General features: G+C 40.6%; 1 protein-coding gene across 19 annotated transcripts in view; it reads left to right on the forward strand.

Annotated features, from left to right (window-relative positions):
* Positions 1 to 740: 740 nt before the first annotated feature.
* Positions 741 to 21,218, forward strand: part of gapvd1 (GTPase activating protein and VPS9 domains 1) — a 106,053-nt gene continuing 85,575 nt past the window's right edge. For 13 of the 19 annotated variants that reach the window (XM_033048814.1, XM_033048828.1, XM_033048832.1 and 10 more), the window contains exons 1-3: positions 758 to 871; positions 11,800 to 11,890; positions 20,461 to 20,672. In XM_033048814.1, coding sequence (XP_032904705.1) covers positions 20,488 to 20,672 — 185 coding nt within the window. In that variant the 5' untranslated portion in view covers positions 758 to 871; positions 11,800 to 11,890; positions 20,461 to 20,487. Of the gene's footprint in view, positions 872 to 3,013; positions 3,033 to 11,799; positions 11,891 to 20,460; positions 20,673 to 21,218 lie in introns of those variants that run through there. The other 6 variants (XM_033048818.1, XM_033048823.1, XM_033048826.1 and 3 more) reach the window with 5 other exon arrangements.

A 21,218-nucleotide genomic window follows, 5' to 3' on the forward strand; every position in this document is an offset into this window, starting at 1 on the left:
CCAGTGTGGGAGGTAGGCAGCCTTTGAGGTGTGCCAGGACCAGCCTCTTGAAGCACTTGGTGATGATGGGAGTAAGTGCAACTGGGCGGAAGTCGTTGAGGCTCGCCGCAGTGGAGTTTTTTGGCACCGGCACGATGGAGGTGGTTTTAAGGCACGTGGGGACAACTGCTTGGGCAAGTGACAGGTTGAAGATGTCAGTCCAGACGTCTGTCAGCTGCACTAAAGTTGCACTAAACGTTATTCCCTTTATCACAAATCTGTACACCGTGAATGTAATCATGTTTTGTCTTTCCACTGACTGGTTAGCACTCAACAAAAACTTTACACTATACCTCAGTACACGTGACAATAAACTAAACTGAATCATCTTTCCTATAATGAGGCAACCAGAATGTTGGAACAGACTCCACCGAGCAATTGGACTATCCTGTTCTTAGTTTGTATCCAAAAAAAAGGAGGGCGCGTATGAGTCTGTAATATAGAGGGTTGAGATGACTCAACTCTAGAGTACAGTTCTCCAGGGTAGAGTTCAGTAATGGGTCCAGGACATCCGCTTACCTTTCCCCAGGGCTGTGGCGGTCAACAGAGGACTACAAATCCCAGTATGGAGCGGGCGGGCAATTGGGACTACAAGTCCCGGCATACAGCAGGCGGGTATAAATGTACTGCAAGTCCCAGCATGCACTGGGCGGGCAGGCATTGAAGGACTACAAGTCCCGGCATGGAGCGGGTTGCCGGCGCATGCGCCCTGCCGTGACAGCCGCAGACGGGAGGTGGGAGTGGAGAGAGGGAGAGACAGAGAGAGGACGCGAGCGGCAGCCAGAGTGAGAGTGAGAGCGAGAGGGAGAGGGGATCCTCCTGGCCGTGCTCGGTGAGTCTATTCTCTCCCGAGGGTCTGAAGGGAGAGGTTTGCGGTTTGAATCGGACGTGTTTGCACCCCCCTGCGGTGACGGATCTTGCCCGGGGCTGTGGCCTAGCCGAGACCGGGGCGGCGGTTGCCAGGCGCAGGCCCGGCCCTGCCGCCCTCAACGCGGCCCCGGACCACTCACCTCAGATGCCGCCGGCTTCTTCCCCGCCACTCGCACCGAGGCTCCGGCCGGAGCCCCGTGAACCAGAGGGGTTCAGGATCAGTGCTGCCGACCTGCTGCACATTCGCGCTGCAATCCGCAACCTGATTGCTGCTGCTGCTCCTTTCAACCTGTGCCTGGGCTTGGTTTCTGTGGCACCTCACGTTGCCTGAACACCTTCCCAGTTCACACTTAAAGTGGCTTAGTGTTATGGGCAATGTTGTCTACTTTATAAATTACAGTGTGTCATTTATCTTTCTTGCGTCTAATGTTATACTTTGTATGCATCTGATATACTTTCTATTACAACTATTTAATCCATCCGATTTTCATATTTTCGACTGTATGTAACAGAATGCTGGATGTGAATAATCCTTGGTGTAAATTTGAGAACATTTTTTTAAATTTAGGAATCGTTTAGTGTTACATGACTGGGTGTAATATGGTAAATGATTTAAATTAAATTACAGAAATTATGAGTATTAGAATTGCTTATTCACTTACAGATATGTATGTCATAGGTAAGCAATGTATCCATCGCCTATTTCTAAAATTGACTGTCTTATTAGGTTATTTCGGATGACAGTTGAAAGTCAAACATGTTGGAGGTTAAAAATGGCATTGGAATGTTGTCAGCAGGTTTACAACTTGAAAGTAACATGTTAATATGTGTTTATTGTTGTTTTTATTGTATTGTATGTATGACTGCAGGCACGAAATTTCGTTCAGACTTCGGTCTGAATGACAATAAAGGCTATCTGTATCTGTTAGACAGAAGGAGGAATGTGCTTTCAAGAAATCTATTTGCCACTGATTTATGCAAGAGACAAATTAGGTACTTGGTATCACTTGTTCACGGTGAGAAATATTTTGTTGTGATTACATAATCTGATGAATTTAAAGGGGTTTGGATGGATATGGCCCAATCGCTGGCAAATGGGACCAGTCCAGAATGCCAGTTTAGAAACTAGGAACTGCAGATGCTGATTGGTTTACAAAAAAAAAGACAAGATGGTGGAGTAACACAGCGGGTTCGGCAGCATCTCTCGAGAACATAGAAAGGTGATTTTTCGGGCCGGGACGCTTCTTCAGACTGAATGTCATTTTGGTTGGCAAGGACCTATTTCTATGCGTATAACTCTGACCCTTGAGTTGTTTTGCTGTATGTCCCCCATGTGTGCTGTATTCCTGACCTGAAATGATCTTTGTCCATGTTCTCCACAGATGCTGCCTGACCCACTAGGTTCCTCCAGCACTTTATGTTTTGCTCAAGATTCCAGCAACTGCATTCCTTGTTGTATTTTCCCTTCTTTTCAGATACTTCTTCCTGTCTGGTTAGCCCCCCTTTCCCCTCTCACTGACAGATGCAGAAGCCATCTCTAGAATACAGGCAAGGTACAGCTTTCCCGCCCAGCTCATCGAGAAATCTCCAACTCAAGTCCTATCTCGAGTCCTGGTATATTGATCTTGGGCTATCTTTTTAATCAACAAAACAAAAACTTGTACTTACCTATACATAATTTTGCAAGCTTTGTTACTCTATCTTTACAATAGTGCCAGACTAAATGAATGTATTCAGAAAGGTCATGGCAAAGAACAGAATTAACAGAACACGTGTTTATTAATTCCTTCACTTTTCCATCTTCGATTGTGTGCTTCCGTTTCCTCTCAACTCTGTGTGATAGAGACTTCACCTTTGTGGAACATTTGCCTAAAACACACCTTAACCGGAAGACACAGCATGGAAACAGGGCGTCAGGCTCATCTACTTTGAGCTGGTGTTTACATTATATATGTTGAAGACTTTCAGTCCACTTTTTTATTTCTCTTAAGATGGACACAAAATGCTGGAGTAACTCAGTGGGACAGGCAGCATCTCTGGATAGAAGGAATGGGTGATTTTTCGGGTCGAGACCCTTCTTCAGACTGAGAGTCAGGGGAGAGGGAAACGAGTGATATGGAAGGGTAAGTTGTGAAAACAAGAGATCAAAGGGGACAAAGATCAAGGAAAATGTAGAATAGATCATTGTACATTTTACGTCGCTGACAACGAGGCATGCAGAGTAAAATTTAACCAGGAGGACAGTCAAACTAGGCAGAGAACCAGGATGGGGAGGGATGAAGGGAGAGGGAAAGCAAGGGTTACTTGGAATTAGAGAGGTCCAATCTCAATATCCCTGGGTTGTCAGTTGCCCAAGCGAAATCTGAGGTGCTAATTCCTCCAATTTGCATTGGGCCTCACTCTGACAGTGGAGGAGGCCCAGGACAGAAAGGTCAGTATGGGAATGGGAAGGGGAGTTAAAGTGTTTAGTGACTGGGAGATCATGGAGGTCCAGGTGGACCGAGCGAAGGTGTTCAACAAAATGATCGCTGAGCCTGCACTTGGTCTCACCTACACACACGGAACATAGTAGATGAGGTTGGATGAGCTGCAAGTGAACCTTTCTACATGTATATGTACATTTGTGCTTATTTGCCTTGGCCTCTACAAGTGATTGTGAATTCAACTTTGGAGTGTTTTTCCACCTTTCCTAATGAATTTCTAAGTAATTATCTTGTAGTTGTTGATTATAATTATCTGCCAGAGTTGATTTCTCTCAAGATTTTCCATTGATTGATGGAAAGATAGAACATGGAAACGCATTCCTTCAGTCCATCCAATCTACTCTGACCATCACTCACCCAGTCACACCAGTTCTATGTTATCCCACTTTCTCATCTTTTTCCTATACACTCGGGGCAATTTACAGAGACCATTAAATCCACAAACTAGTACATCTTTGGGAGGAAACCAGAGCACCTGGAGTAAACCCACAGGGAGAACATGCAAACTTCAAAGAGACCGCACCTGAGGTCAGAATCAAACATAGGTCTCTGAAGCAGCTGTGCCACTGTGCTGCCCATGTGGAAACATTATTTCTACTACCTTATTCAACTGATTCTTAACGTTATCAATCCTTTAATCTTTGTTAAAGTGAACATTATGTACCTTTGGTGCAGTATCTTATTGATTCTAAGTTGTGCAGTACATTATGATGTTGGGTAAATAGTGGATACATCACATCAGAATATAAATGTCAGTAAATACCGCTTACTGGTTTACATTTAAATCTAGAGCATGGTTTGTGCAGCAGGGTGATTGTTACAGTTGTGATGTACTTGTCATTGGTGAACATGTGTCACATAATTTAAGGTTGAAGAAACAATTAAACCAAATGTGTAGCATTGGAGTACTATGCATCATTACTCTACATTTACCACTTTATGGTTGTGTTGTTTTTTAATATATTACATTTTGATCATCTGGCATTGCATTTTCTATTTCTTGCTAAATCCAAATTTTCTTAAGGATTTGATCTATATCAGTTAATTCTGTTTTTGTCAATTTTGAGAAATGTTTTTTTTAGAACCTGTTTCAAGAGCAGAAAGCATGTCTGATCTTCCGACCTTGACTTTGTCTCTTTCTATGATACTCTTATTTTTACTTTTTGTAGATGCGTTTGATTGATTGCCTAGAATCTAGCAATACATTTTGATCCACAAATTGTTGTAGACTTTTTCTAAAGCATATCAAAGAGGAGATTTAATGCTGGGCTGAGAAAAGATACCTCAAAGTGCAGCACTAGGGGAAGTGAGATCCATGGTTGTTATAGATTTTTGGAGCTTGTCTCTTTGGAACGTAACTTGTCAGACTTAACTCAGGTAAAAGTTCTATTCCTTTAGTCATGGCTGACACACGTTGATTCTATGTCCAGTTATTGTTTGAGTATTCTGATGCACATGACTGATTTGGCAAAGTATCAAGATTGCTGTCTGGTAATATAAAACACTGGTGGCATTATTCAATAGCGTAGAAAGTACGAAACAAAACCAATAAAAAAGTTATATTTCTTTTCAAAGCTACTTCAGACATAACAAGAACTAACTCATTCAAATTATTGTGGGATTTTTATTGATTGGGTATGAGTTCAATACATTTGAAGCATGTAAAATGTATTGTGTGTATAAGTTAGCAGATCACGTCAGGAATCCATTCTTAACAATTTTAGTCAACATCAGGCCAACATCTTTCAGCTAAGTGATTAAAAGATTCTTCGGCAGCTTAAAGAAAACTTGGGATACATTTTTCAGCTCAGTCTAAGAATTGGAAGCAACATTAACAGGACAAACGTTAACAGCTTTCGGTCGCATCCAGCCAGTAATTATGAATATCTTTGATATCAAATCTATATCTTGTTTATTAACAGTGGAATGTGAATACATCGCATTAATTTTCAAAATGTGGAAAACAGGCATAATTAAAAATATTTTATGCGTCTGTTTCATAATTGACATAATCAGTATTCTTATCTCTTATTGAGTGTGCTGAATAAGAATGGTGGTTAGCATAGATGCATTTTAAATAAAACTAGATAAGTAAATGGGGGAGAAGGGAATAGAAACAAATTTTGATTGATGGAGATGAAGTAAGGTGAGAGGAGGTGGTGGAGTATTCGCACCAGTTTAGTCATCCTGGTCCCAGTTCCTATTTCTGTTTGCCCACCAGAACCGCACTAACTAGCGATCCTCGCACATTAACACTATCCTACACACACTTGGGACAATTTACATTTATACCAAGCCGATTAACTTGTGGCTAAAGGGATCAGGGGGTATGGAGAGAAGGCAGGTACAGGATACTGAGTTGGATGATCAGCCATGATCATATTGAATGGCGGTGCAGGCTCGAAGGGCCGAATGGCCTACTCCTGCACCTAATTTCTATGTTTCTATGATGTGACCATGATTTCTGCGGCAGGTTACTGAGGAGGGATTATTGTCTGTGATCTTGTGCATTTGCTGTTTGTTTTATATTTGTTCAAATTGGGCTTTTGACAAAGGGAACTTAAATCATAAGGAGTTTGTCTTTGGTTCATGCAAATTATGACTTGCAAAGGTTCAATTCCAAGCTATTAGTCAAATGCAGGAAATCATAAAAATCATGCTTTATACACTGCAAAGTTTGATAATAGTGGGGTGTATCGTCAATTAAAATTAAGAAACAAGATGCTGGTTTACAAAAAAAAGACATAAAGTGCTGGAGTAACTCAGCGAGTCAGGCAGCATCTCTGGAAAACATGGATAGGTGACGTTTTGGGTTGGGACTCTTCTTCAGACTGGATGCCATTTGGGTTGGCATGTTTAGCCAAAAGGCCCGTTTCTATGAGTTGTTTCACCATAAGTTGCATATGTGTTTTATTCTTGACCCAAAATGTCTATATTCTCCCTTCTTCATACTGTTTGTAGTGGGTCTTGGGGGTTGGTGAGAGAGCTGAAAAGGAGGAGCTTTCAATACCTCTGGTGTCCCCCTCTCCGACTCTGTCTGATGAAGGGTCACCACCCGAAACGCCACCTATTCCTTTTCTCCAGAGATGCTGCCTGAATTGCTGAATTACTCCAGCATTTTGTGCCTATCTTTGAGTTATAGGCAGATGGTTGGACCAAGGCCAAAGATGAAAAGACAAAGGGTGTGAGATAAGGAATATTGGTGGAGGCGAGGGGAGAAATGGAATTGTGTCTAGGTGGAGCACTGGGAAAAGGGGAGGACTATTGAGGTTAATTACCTAAAATTAGAGGATTTAATGTTGTTAAAGTTGTTTTGTGATTTTTTTGTTTTTGTTATTTGAACAGTGACCCTGCAGTCAGAGAGTTGTACGGAAACAGGCCATTTGGCCCAGCTTGTCCATCTATGCTAATAATATGCCTGTGTTTGTCTCATATCCCTTTGAACTATTTATATTAATGCACCTGTCCAAATGTCTTTTAAATGTTATAGCATTTGCCTGAACTACTATCTCTGCCAGCTCGTTCCATATACATAGGACCCTGTGTGTTATGGGTCCTATGTATATGGAACGAGCTGGCAGAGATAGTAGTTCTATCTGGCCCTCGGGTTCCTTCCCCTCTAATCCCATGCCTTCTAGTTCTTGATTCGGCAACTATTTTTGGAAAAAGACACTGCATTTCCCCTATCTTTTCCTTTCACGATTTTATGTATCCAATGTGATCCAAAGAATGAAATCCACCTCTCTCTCTGGCTCAGATCCTGCCAGCATCCCTACAAATGTTATGTGCACTCTTTCCAGTTTAATGACATCTTTCTTATCGAAGGGTGACCAAAACTGAACACATTACTTATCAATGTCTTGTGCAAGTGCAACCTCCCAACTTCAACTGGTGATGACCAGTGAGCTAAAAGAAAACAAATTTCTTTGCTCCTCTTTAAAAAGGTGCAGTCAGATCTTTGTCATCCAATCCAGGAGATCGGGGTTTTATTTAATGTCTCATAAAGATAAAATGATCCCTACAGTAATATAAAACGCCAGTTCTTGTGTCTGACTAAGACTTGAAGACTCTCTTCTGGGTCAGATTAAAATGCTGCTTTCGTAGAAAGGCAATACACCTCAACAAAAGTGTTATCAGACTCTTGAACAGACCTCTTCTATGCTTGGGTTAAATTACCAATCTTCCAATCTACTTTGTTGCGGCCCTTGCACTTTTTCTAAACCTGCACTTTCTCTCTAGCTTGGGGCGTATTCTCCATTATGTGACCTCCTGAAGTCGATAATCAGCTCCTTGGTCTTGGAGGTGTTCAGTGACAAGTTGTTACGTGAGCACCAGTCTGCCAGGTTCTGCACCTCTGCTCTGTATTTTGTTTCATCACCGTTGGTGATCAGCCCGATCACTGTTGTGTTGTCTACAAACTTGACGATGGTGTTGGTGTCGAATGCAGGAACACAGTCGTGTGTGAAGAGGGAGTAGAGCATGGGGCTCAGTACACAGCCTTGTGGTGTGCCGGTGCTCAGGGTGATAGTGGAGGACGGGTGCAGGCCCAGTCTCACTGCCTGCGGTCGCTCCGTCAGAAAATTCAGGATCCAATCGCATATCGGCGAGTTGAGGCCTAGCTGGTGGAGTTTGGTGGTGATGACCGTATTGAAGGCAGAGCTATAGTCTATGAAGAGCATCCTTACGTACGTGCCCTGTCTTTCCAGGTGAGTCAGGACAGTGTGAAGAGCCAGAGAGATGGCATCCTCTGTGGATCTATTTGCCCTGTATGCAAATTGATGTGAGTCCAGTGAGGCAGGGATGCTGGATTTGATGTTGGAGAGGACCAGCCTTTCAAAGCACTTCATTGGTATTGGAGTTAGGGCAACCGGGCGGTAGTCATTCAGGTTGGTGACTTTTTCGGCACCGGCACTATAGTAGCTGTTTTCAGGCACTTGGGGACCGTTGCCAGAGATAGAGACAGGTTAAAGATCCTCGTGAATACATCCGCCAGCTGTACAGCACAGTCCTTTAGTACCCTTCCCTGGACTCCATCCGGGCCTGCAGCCTTGCGTGGATTGATCCTACGCAGAGCGCACTGTACCTCCTGAGTGCTCAGGGATAAGGCCTATTATATTACAAAATGAAGATGGGTTCAGAAAATATCACTACGATTGCAAAAATGTGGATGCTGGTGTAAAGGAATGAGTAGGAGTACTTGAGATGTGAAATGGGTTTGGTAAAACAAAATGTAAGAAGTGCCTTTTTGAGATAGTGTATAGAACAGCTGCCTTGATAACTTCTGGTCTGATCAAGTTTGTGTAGTAAGGCTCTGCAAAACAGTTTTATTGTCAACTTGTATTAACATTTTATTCATTTGTGGAGTGTGGGAGTTGCTGGCTTTAAAACCAGCATTTATGCTCAATCCTAATTGCTGTTGAACTGAAAGTTGTGCTGGCAATTTCAGAGTGCAGTTTTCAGTTGACTACTTGCCTGGTTTCTCAAAGCAATACATCCATCCTGGCATAGTGCAGTCATTAAAATGGAGGTTAACCAGCTTTTCCAGTTTGTGTCAATACTGGCCATCTCGTGGAGCCACTGAGTCATAGAGTGATACAGCATTGACACAGGCCCTTCGGCTCAACTTGCCCACTCCAGCCAACATGTCCCAGCTACACTGGTCCCACCTGCCGGCATTTAGCCCATATCCCTCCAAACCTGTCCTATCCATGTACCTGTCTAACTATTTCTTAAACGTTGGGATGGTCCCAGCCTCAACTACTTCCTCTGTCCCACCACCCTTTGCGTGAAAAAGTCACCCCTCAGATTCCTATTAAATCTTTTCCCCTTCCTCTAAACCTATGTCCTCTGGTCCTCGATTCACCTATTCTGGGCAAGAGACTCTGTGCATCTACCTGATCTACTCCTCTCATGATTTTTTTTCCACCTCTATAAGATTGTCAATCTTCATTTAAGGTTGTCGATCTGTAATTTATATCAGATTTTCTCTCCCTAAACACGTTCCCTGCTCTGATGGGCACTTTCAGTGTAGATTTACTTCAGTTTTTCAGCAATTAATGTGCTCTTCTCAGTTCTAGCATTGTCAGCATTGTTTATGTTTATGTTTTTCTCTCTTTGTTCTTATTCATCTCCTTCAACTTGCACCTCCTACAGATCTGCTGCAATTAACAAGCCTTAGCCACCCTCTCTCAGCCACCAACACTGTCAGTGTCATGCACTTTCTCTTGACCATACAATCACAGACATTTTTGTTGTATCCACCCCTCCTGCTACCCAGTTACTTAAAAACATGTGCCTTTTCTAACCTTTCCTGGTTCCGGTGGAAAGGCATGGATTGAAATATTAAGCGGCACAGCAGTAGAGCTGCTGCTTTACAGCGGCAGAGACCCGGTTCGATCCTGACTACAGGTGCTGTCTGTACAGAGTTTGTACGTTCTCTCTGTGACCTGCGTGGGTTTTCTCCAGGGATCTCCGGTTTCCTCCCACACTCAAAAGACGAACAGGTTTGCAGGCTGATTGGCATGGCATAATTGTAAATTGTCTAGTGCGAGTAGGATAATGTTAGTGTGCGGGGATCGCTGGTCGGCGCGGACTCAGTGGGTAGAAGGGCCTGTTTCCACACTGTATCTCTAAAATAAACTAAAGCTTAATTAAGGAGACAGGAAAGGCTGCAGATGCTGAAACGTGGATTGAAATGTCCACTGTTTAACCATCCATAAATACTGCACAACCTGCAGAGTATTTCTTGCATCTTCTCTTTGTATTTCAGATCTCAAATGTCTTTATTGTTCTTCAGCAATCCAATGTTTTCTTGCTATTATCAATGTCATTAGGTTTTCATTCTAGGTTTATGTAAGTAACTAAGCTGAAATGTTGTTTTGTATGAATTTGGTTACATTTTGCTAAATAGGATTTGAATTCGAATCACCAGATCTGTAGTCTAGTCCACAGGTTAGTGGGTTACTGTTGTGGCAACATAACCACTATGCCACAGTTCCTCTTAATTCAGAGGAATTTGAGTCTAAAACGTCAAACTATTGAACTACTTACTTCTAGATACTGGCATTTGTAGAAGTAATTATGTAAAATGCAGGTATGATATGATCATTAGATTTTCATTTCCTTTAAATTGTTGTTTGATTATGGCCATTCCAGTGGTGTTGATCAAAACTGCATGTGAACTACACTTATGAATTGAAATTGTCATTTAGATCTTTGTGTATGGATACAGGTGATTGCTTAAAAAAAAAAAAAAAAAAGCATCCATTTGTTGAGTTAAAAAAAAATCAAAAGAAATCTCTAGATCTGAGGAAGTTGGAATCAGTATGAGATCCTTGGATTTTATGCAAACAAAAAATCCACATACAGAGGGTGCTTTGTTCTTTACATACCCACGGCTGAGAGGGAGGAAAAAATATTCTGTCGTTTATTTTGTGCTGACTGAATCGCATTTGTTCATTCATTAGATTCTGGCAAAAATAATGCAAGTGAAGCACACAGATGAAAATTACAAGCATTTATTAGTTTTTAAGATACAGCAAATATTTTTTAAATCTTTTGAGAAATAAACTTCAAATATCACCTTCCCATTTCCATTGTACTATAATTTGTGTTTTACTTTTCCAACCTTGTTTGGTCAGTTTTTGGTATGTGACCAGACACACATTTTGCAGTGAAGCAGGTCTCTGAATTGGATTTTTTGTATTTTGTCCTCATTAAAAGTATTCCAAATCAAACTTTGTTCATAATTTTAGTCACAATTCCAGTTCAGATCTGGAAACAAGGACTTTAAGATTTTTGCCTTCCATCACAGTGAGGAGGGCCTGGTGGACTCACTATGGTGGATGTTAAATCTGTGTTTATTGTGTGTTTTGTTATTTTATTCTATGTTATGACTGCAAGGCACGAAATTTTGTTCAGACTGAAAAGTCTGATTGACAATAAAGGATACTTGATACTTGATTTTGTGTCTATCTTCAGTTAGATGTGAAGCTATAACAATGGTCTGGCTCCAATGAACAAATGTGTAACCTATGTACATTGAGGTTATGAAACCCTGTCTAAATATACAGAGCAGAGAACAGGAACGTGATGTTCTCTTCCAACCATTTGTGGAATGAATAATGGGTTAAGTGAAATAGGAAATGGCTCGAATCAAACTAAAGAACTTGTATCTAAAATTAGATTTGTCTGATATAAATATTCACTTAAAAGCTTTTGTAGAACTAGTTAATTGTTCAGTATTAATTATTTTGTCATATTTGTTTACACTTCTAATTGCTGTTGCTATTTTTAAATTGGCCATATGCTACTTTTGAGTGGCTGTTCATTAGTTGTTCAGTGCAACTTCCTCTTTGGAAGAGAGCAACTAACTTTGCTCTAAATCATTTACTGTTTTTCATTTCAGATCATATTGCAAAGATTAAAATATTGAACATTTGGTCCAATTGTTTACTGTACAGCTCTGCACGTGGCCAGCTGCTAAAGGTTGCTGAGAAGTAAGTATGCTTTTCAACATCTTGGGGATAAATTTAAAGACATTAAACGTATTCAAATTCCTAACTTGAAAGAACCATTTTGTGCTTTGGGATGCAAGTCTAAGGAATGATGGTTAAGTGTGAGTTTAGGGGGTTATTTGATCAATAGGGACTTTGCAACTGGGCTTTATCCTTAATGTACAAGTCTTGGTTGTTATTCAGTTGTGACGCTTCTCCCAGAATGAAATGGCTCCTACTATGAGTGGTGTTCTTTAACATGAATTCCTATCTCAGCATTGCGACCAGTAGTCTCTATACTTGGATATAACCAATTTCAGAGATTATTATGGTCTAGTTTTGTTACTGGGAAATGTAACCTTTTTTTTTACCAGCAGTAATAGACTTAATAATGCGCATTGTTTAAAAGAAAATTCAATGATAGAAGACTTAAAGTTGTACTTATCCGTTCTGTGCCATCATACCTCCAAGCAAAGGAATTTGCGTCGCAAGCTTTACTCCTGATTTGTGCTTTGCTTACAGTCAGTCCTCCATTGCTTAACAATGGAGGAGGACTGACTGTACTTTGTGCCTTCCACCACAGTGAAGAATGCTGTGGTGAATGTTTGTGTTAAATTTTTATTGTGTATTGTGTGTTCTTTTTTGATTGTACCGCTGCTGGCAAGTTCATTTCACTGCACTTTATTGTGTATGTGATGAATAAATCTGATTGATTGGTTGATTGATTGATTGATTGGTTGACAGCTGAACAGATAATGTCACCTTATGAAAGCGGGGTTCATGAGCTGCTTGCTATTCATGTTCTTGGTCGAATCCAGTGAGGGCCTGACAGTAGAAACAAGAAACTCCAATGAAAGACACAATGCTGGAGTAACTCAACGAGCCAGGCAGCATCAATGGAAAGCATGGATAGGTGACAGGACCCTTCTTCAGACCATGTTTGGGCAGAAGGAAAGGTTGTAAGATTATAAACCATTTTTTTAAATTTTGGGAAAGAAATTGAAAACTGAAGGAGGAGTCTACTTTCAATGGCTTACTCACTTAATGAACATTTAGTAGCTTTTAATCTTATGTTTCAGATATTAGTCTCTTATTGACCTTTTTATCATTTTGGACAGGCTGACAGATTAAATGTAAATAAGCTTCTTTCCATTGCCGGATTTCCTTTTCAATATACACGAACTACATGAAATGTAAATTGGCTTGCTTGAAAACTGCTTGTGCGTAGTTGTACAATTGGAACTGGATATTTGTTCTCTCGTGACTAACAAATTGAGGTTTTTCCCATAATCACGAATGCACTTCCTTTTTTATCATAGTAGTACCCAGTTATGCTTGCAAGCAGAACATGTTCTGTACTGTCACAATGGGGCTAGGAAATTGTCAGCATTCTGTTCTGTTTATGAGTTTCATATCACCCCGAAAGCTTATTGGTGGTGAAAGAAGGCGCGGAATGACCTGCTGTAGAGCATTGTGTGAGAACTGATGTGGAAGCTAATTACCCTCAGTAATTCTGAGCCTGCAAGAAGGCATAATCCAACTGTAAAGCCAGCCAATCAGTACTCTTTGGACACGTCCATATTGGTTTTGTTATTTCTCTCGGATACCAAGCTGAGAAATGCTTGTGCTAGGAATAGATTAATGATTGTGTTGGGTTTCCAGTGTTTACATCAAATGTTTGCAAATCGTAGCAAATTTATGACATAGGAAGAGTCCTTTTGGCTTATGTGTCCATGCTGGTTTTAAAAACTCATCATCCACAACCTGCCTTAGAGTTAAGGCCCTGTCCCACTTTCCCGAATTATTCACGAACTCTCCCGAGTTTCTAATTCTCCTTGATTCTAACTCTGAGTATTACGGTAATAGCCATTCGTAGGTACTCGTGGCTATTTTTTTTACTCGTGGACATTTTTCAACATGTTGAAAAAACGTTCCGAGTTCCTACGGCTGGCATTACGAGCCGCTACGAAACTTCTACGGGATCCTACGAGCTCGCTACTGACATTCCCCGACATTCCCCCAGTTCGAATCAAGGGGAAAACTCGGGAGAGTTTGTGAGTAACTCGGGAAAGTGGGACAGGGCCTTTATTGATCTGTAGCTTTTAGGCCACGACTCCTGAGAAATAATGTGGCTTATTGCAGAGAGATGTATCAGCGACTCTTCAATTATAGAGGTCTGGATTGCCCTGGTCCTGGGCCTTACCTGATGCTTATGTTTCCCACCTATGTGTATGTTTTAGATGCAAAGTGAGCTGATCCCCGACCTCCAGTGGGTCGGGGAGGAGCATCAGGGTTTGCTCTTTGAATAAAATGTGTCTTTGAAATTCACTAATAGTCTTTTTAAATGTTTCTAATGCATAATAAACAAAAACTTGTTAAAAGGCCAGCAAATATTCAAAGAAAAGTAAATTAATGAAAGCAGATTTTCCATGGCTACATGAACAGAAATGCTCCCGAAACATAAACTGAGTGTCGGGTATGGAGTGCATCTGGATTTTCTTCCCAGGAAGTTGCTCTTCCTTTTAAACTCAATTGTGCATCCTGTGATAGAGCAGCATCCGACCTTAGATTTACGCAATTGATCACACATGCATTGGGAGCCTGAGACTTCCTGAGGTACAATTAGCTGCTATCTCTTAGCAGGCAAAGCAGACCACTTCCAAAAGACGTGGTCTACGTTTTTGGAACTATTACAAGCATAAGATGTAACAGTAATTTAATAAATAAATAAATAAAAGGTGCCAGGATCTGGCAACGGGGGGTAAAACCCCCCCCCCCCCCCCCAACAAAAACAGACTTGGTTGGCAGTCCCCTTTCTGCGGAGTTTAATGTTATAATAGAGCGATTGTTTCTCCTTTCTTTTTCCTTCTTTTCTAGGGTCTACTTTCTTTCTTTACTTCCTTCTCTAACTTCTTTTCTAAGTGGCTTTCTTTTCTCAACACTCTCTTGCACCTTCACGACTCTTGCGCACTTTCCTTACTTCCTTTATTTCTATCTTTTTCTTAAAGCTCAAAAAATGAAGCGGTACAAAAAATGTATTAAGACATATGTGTTGTGTATTATTGTAACTTACCGTACTTCTAATTTAAAAAAAAAATTAAAAAAAAACAAAACAAAAAAAACCAAAACATAGAACATAGAAATGTACCACACAGGAACTGACCCGAATAGTGAAAGGCTTGGATAGAGTGGATGTGGAGAGGATGTTTTCACTGGTGGGAGAGTCTAGGACTAGTGGTCATAGGCTCAGAATTAAACACCGTTCCTTTAGGAAGGAGATGAGGAGGAATTTCTTTATTCAGAGGGGGGTGAAACTGGAATTATTTGCCACAGAAGGCTGTGGAGACCAAGTCAATGGGTATTTTTGAGGCAGAGATAGTTAGATTCTTGATTAATACAGATGTCAGGGGTTATGGGGAGATGGCAGGAGAATGGGGTTAGGAGGGAGAGATAGATCAGCCATGATTGAATGGTGGAGTAGACTTGATGGGCCGTATGGCCTAAAGGACCTGTCCCACTTAGGCGACCTTTACAGGCGACTGCCGGCACCCGTCATAGGTCGCCGAAATTTTCAACATGTTGAAAATTCAGCATCGACCAGAAAGACGCTATGACTCTTTGGAGACTTCACATGATCATACGAGACCTCTCATGACCATACAGGCGACCCCTAGCGACATGTCGCGGGTGACCTCTCACGACCATAGGAGACCTCTCACGATCTTACAGCCTGTATGGTCGTGAGAGGTCTCCAAAGAGTCGTAGCGTCTTTCTGGTCACCGCTGAATTTTCAACATGTTGAAAATTTCGGCTACCTATGACGGGTGTCGGCAGTCACCTGTAAAGGTCGCTTAAGTGGGACAGGCCCTTAATTCTGCTCCTATCATTTATGACCTTATAACCATTGCCGATCAAGATGCCAAGTCGAACTATTCTCATCTGCTTGCCAGTGATCCATATCCCTCCATTCCCTGCATATCCATGTGCCCATAAGTTATTGCTGGTTGTGAACTCCAGATAGATTGCATGTTATTTACGACATTACGTCATTAATCTTTTTTAATGGTAATTTACAAGTAGAAAAATTCTGCTAAGAAATTGTTTGTAAGAGATATTCGATATCCTGAATGTTTTTTCAAGATATTTGTGCCCTCTGGATGTTGAATATCACAGTGCTTTGGCTCTTTGAGTTGCTGGTTTATTTTTTTTACTGTTGGTTTTGTGCTGATTATTTTAAATTGGTTAATATTGGTCACAATTGATTCACTATTGCGGGCAGTAGAAGATAAAAGTTTGAATCCAATTTCTCCCCCCCCCCTCTAGTATATTTTTCTTTTATACTTGATTTACTTCACATTTAATATTTACATTTTTTGAGCCTTAGTATAAACCAATATAAATTTAATTCAAGTCTGAGTAAGTTTAAAAAAAAAAAATTTACTTGGATAAATACCCATATATAATTGAGGCCTGAAATGAATAAAAGCGGGCATTTTAAGTAGATAACTATATGCACGATTGGTCTGCTGCTTTAACAAGATTTTCCAGTTTAACTTGCTGAGGGATAGCTTCTTTTCAAGCTTGTAATATTTAAACGTATTAACACCCATGGCAAACTAAATTGCTGATTACTTTGGGGCTTGCTTTCTCTTTCATATGAATTCTGCTGGAAAGTTCTATCCATGTCGAAGCACCGTTGATAAAAGTTGAGAATCATCCCTTTAGTTGATAATTAGTAAAGAATAGCAAATTAAATTATTTACTAATTGCCCTATACCTTGTAATCCTGGTAAATCATTATAAGTACTTATCTGAGAGAGTTCACTTCAGCCAAAAGGAAGATTCAAGTGTTCCTTTAACCCTCCTGGCCCTTAACTCCAAGAAGACCAAGGAGCTCATTGTAGACTTCAGGAAGTCCAGGGGCGGCACGCACACCCCCATCCACATTAACGGGACGGAGGTGGAACGTGTTTCTAGCTTCAGGTTCCTGGGAGTCAACATCTCCGATGACCTCTCTTGGACCCACAATACCTCAACTCTGATCAAGAAGGCTCACCAGCGTCTCTTCTTCCTGAGGAGACTGAAGAAGGTCCATCTGTCTCCTCAGATCCTGGTGAACTTCTACCGCTGCACCATCGAGAGCATCCTTACCAACTGCATCACAGTATGGTATGGCAACTGCTCTGTCTCCGACCGGAAGGCATTGCAGAGGGTGGTGAAAATTGCCCAACGCATCACCGGTTCCTCGCTCCCCTCCATTGAGTCTGTCCAAAGCAAGCGTTATCTGCGGAGGGCGCTCAGCATCGCCAAGGACTGCTCTCACCCCAACCATGGACTGTTTACCCTCCTACCATCCGGGAGGCGCTACAGGTCTCTCCGTTGCCGAACCAGCAGGTCCAGGAACAGCTTCTTCCCGGCGGCTGTCACTCTACTCAACAACGTACCTCGGTGACTGCCAATCACCCCCCCACCCCCCGGACACTTATTATCACTTATTATTATTTATTTAAATCATTTGCTATGTCGCTCTTCCAGGGAGATGCTAAATGCATTTCGTTGTCTCTGTACTGTACACTGACAATGACAATTAAAATTGAATCTGAATCTGAATCTGAATCTGAGGGTAATCATGCAGATTATGACAGTGTCTGGTGAAGCCTACATTTTATTTGTGGGGATGAGTATTTATGCACTGGATGAAGAAAAGTAAGAAAAGATTATATTCAAAGACCATCTTTTAGGTCAATTCTGATTGAACACTGCTATTTTTTTGATACCGAAGAACGTGGTAGTTGAGAATTTATTAAAATTAGTTTGAATCTGTAACAATGGGAGTGATGTTTGACATGTGTGTGTTTCATGGTAATATTTATTTTCTGTCCTGCCGAGGCTTCCACTAGTTTCACAGTGAAGTAAATAGAAATGCCAAAGATTTTGCTTCCACCCTATGCATCTCAGCCAGAGTATGTAGTTGAGTTGAAAGTTGTGCTGTGCCCAGCCCAGTCTCATTTGTAACCCATCCTTGGGTGGCACCCAGATGAGCAAACACTGATACTGAAACCCAGTGAAATGTCTAGGGGAATTGGGTTGGGTGACTTCAGTCAGCTGTTGTAATGGATTTTATTTCAAGAAGTACCATATAAAGCAGAGTGCGTAATAAAGGAACGGAAATAATTAGAACCACCTCTTTCATGAGAGAATCTTAAAGCTGGACCTGGATATGAATCCAAAATATTTTCTAAATGGGGAGAAAATTCAGAAATCGGAGGTGTAAAGGAATTTGATGTGCTGGTGCAGGATTCATAAAAAGGTTAATTTGCAATTTGAATCGGTGGTAAGGAAGACGAATGCAATGCTGGCATTTATGTTGTGACAACTAAAATACAAAAACAGGGATGTAATGCTGAGGCTTTAGATGGCACTGGTCAGACGGCATTTGGAGTATTGTGAGCAATTTTGGGCCCCATATCTGGTATGATATGCTGGTACGTGGGAAACCTGTGGAATTCATTGCCACTGGCTGCTGTGGAAGCCAAGTCAATGGATATTTTGAAGGTGGAGATTGACAGATTCTTGATTAGTAAGGGTGTCAGAAGTTATGGGGCGAAGGCAGGAGAATGGGGCTGAGAGGGAAGATAGATCAACAATGATTGAATGGCAGAGAAGACTTGATGGACCGAATGCTCTAATTCTGCTCCTATAATTATTTCAGCAAGAATAAATCTTTGAACTTTTGGTATTTTCTCCTACTATCAGTCATATTGTTGTGGATCTTGAATTTAATTCAGGCCAATCCAGGCAAGAACAACAGATTTCCTTTCCTAAGTTGGTCAGCTAGTTGGTTGTTATTGACAGTATGAATGTTGTCATTTTTTAATGAAACTGCTGAGAAAATATAGCATGTCGGGTTGCATCTGCATACAAATAAATAAGTTCACATTTGTGGTCACAAAGTGCTGGAGTAACTTAGTGGGTCAGGCAGCATCTCTGCAGAACATGGACAGGTGACGTTCTGGGTTGGAATCCTTCAGGAAAGGTCCTGACCCAAAACATCACCCTCCATGTTCTCCAGCGATGCAGCCTCACCTGCTGAGTTACTCCAACACTTTGTGTCGTGTTTTGCTTACCAGCATCTGCAGTTCCTTGTTTCTACTTTTCCTATTTGAGGACGATGATTGTAGGAAAAATCTCTCTCAGGGAGTTCAATGGTCCATTGCTTTCATCATGTCCATGTAAGCTCCAGCATTAGATGAGTGCAAATTTCACATTTGTGGATTAGAAACTGACTTAATCCACCTGTGTTTTCTAATAGCATGTCAAATTATATTACCAACTTTTCTTTTAGGAAACAACAAACTAGAGAACAATAGGTGACTGTCTGGCTGATGCATCTTGCTGAATTATTTACTCCAATCTTTGTGCGCTACAGCTGACTTTTTCTCCACTTTTGAAGCAGCTGGTTTTTTAATTTCTTTGACAATTAGAAAAGCTAAGATTTATGTTTACTGGTTAACATTTTGTTAAAATTGTTAAAAGATGATAGGCATATGTGATGCCATTGTAGCTATATCTAAATATATATTTGGCTCTTGACTGTAAAATGAATGCAAGGAGCAATACTAAACATGACTGCACTTTGGAACTGGGCAGTTTACTTCCATTCTGCAAATTTATTTTTGACTTTATATTTTAATCCTTACTTGCTTCAGAAATGTCATGATCATTATTGAACAGGACATGGTACTTCAATTAAATTATTGCTGTTATTTTGGGTAAATGCAGCTTACCATTACCATATGTCGTAAGGCAGTGGTAAATCAGCATCTATGAGGAGCAAAAGGTTATTTCAAATAATTCTGTACTACTAGAAGGTAACTGAAAGCATAACCTACTTTTTTTTTTTCAAAATTGTCATAAAGAAAACAGAATTGAATCGTGGTTAGTCTACGACAATGAAAGTAGGAAGAAAAAACTTTAAATAACATAACAAGGAAAGTTAGCTACAATTCTCCATTATGATTTACTGAATTTTATTAATAAGCAGTTGAGAATTGTTTAAGTGTGTGCCTGTCAGTGAAGCCTGAGCTGATAAATATTTGGTAATTGGAATACGTTAGACTGACAATATTTTGTATTGAATTAATTTAATGCCATTATCCTGCCATCATGCTTATTAATTCAGAAGGAAGTTTTTTTTACTTGCCAAAATCAGCAACTAGTTCCATTTCATCATTGTAGAATGTGGATTTACAATCATAAAACTTGCCATGAAACTTGGTTTGTTGCCATGGATGCTTTATTAACGGAGATAAATATAATCTGCCTGGATTGTTCCTGTGCATCTGGGTTTTTATAAGCATGACATTGTTATAAGCAGATGGACAATTCTTTTATCCTGGGGAAGCTCGAAGGACAATTCCAAATTCCTGAAAGGTTAAAATTCTTGGGTGATAAATGAAGCTGAGGTTGCCAGTTTCATTATCTTGATGCACATTTTGGAGTTAAGTCTGGTGCCATATTGTGGCAACTTATAACCTATCTAGCTAGGTCTTAATTTTAATTTGCTTTTACAGTTGGTATATTCCCCGTGCCATTTGAAGATGGTGAAGCCTGATCTTCACACTCTGGCCCATCATCTCAAGCAAGAGCGTCTTTACGTGAACTCTGAAAAGCAATTGCTTCAGCGGCTAAATGCAGATGTGCTCAAAACTGCAGAAAAACTGTACTGTTCAGCATGGATTGCAAAGCAGCAGCGAATTAACTTGGATCGTCTAATACTAACAAGGTGAGCTCAGTGTGAATTTAGAGCATATTTAAATACATGATGCCATAATAAAAAAATACAAGACTGAACCTAATTTTGGCAAAATACTTCAATGATTGTTCCGCATTGGTTACATAAGAGTCTCTTTTTTGGCTTGGGGGCAATGTGTTTGTTTTAGTTGGTATATTTGTACAGTAAAATGCAAACAGTGGATTGTAAAGTGCTTTAATGTGCACCAGTGAAGAAATGAAGACAAATATTACTCATCCAGAAAAAAAACTTGCTGCTGAAGGAAACTGTAGTTACAGAGAGCTTTAATTTGGTCAAATGCTGATCCGACATACAATGCCCTCCATAATGTTTGTGACAAAGACCCATCATTTATTTATTTGCCTCTGTACTCCACAATTTGAGATTTGTAATAGAAAAAATCATATGTGGTTAAAGTGCACATTGTCAGATTTTAATAAAGGCCATTTTTATACATTTTGGTAAGCCTGTTTGGCTGATGTCTAACAGTTTTATTCTTGTTTCTCAGTCTTATAATGGCTTCTTTGACCTTCATTG

This window comes from Amblyraja radiata, chromosome 32 (genome assembly GCF_010909765.2).
Source record: "Amblyraja radiata isolate CabotCenter1 chromosome 32, sAmbRad1.1.pri, whole genome shotgun sequence".
In the NCBI taxonomy this organism is placed as follows: Eukaryota; Metazoa; Chordata; class Chondrichthyes; order Rajiformes; family Rajidae; genus Amblyraja; species Amblyraja radiata.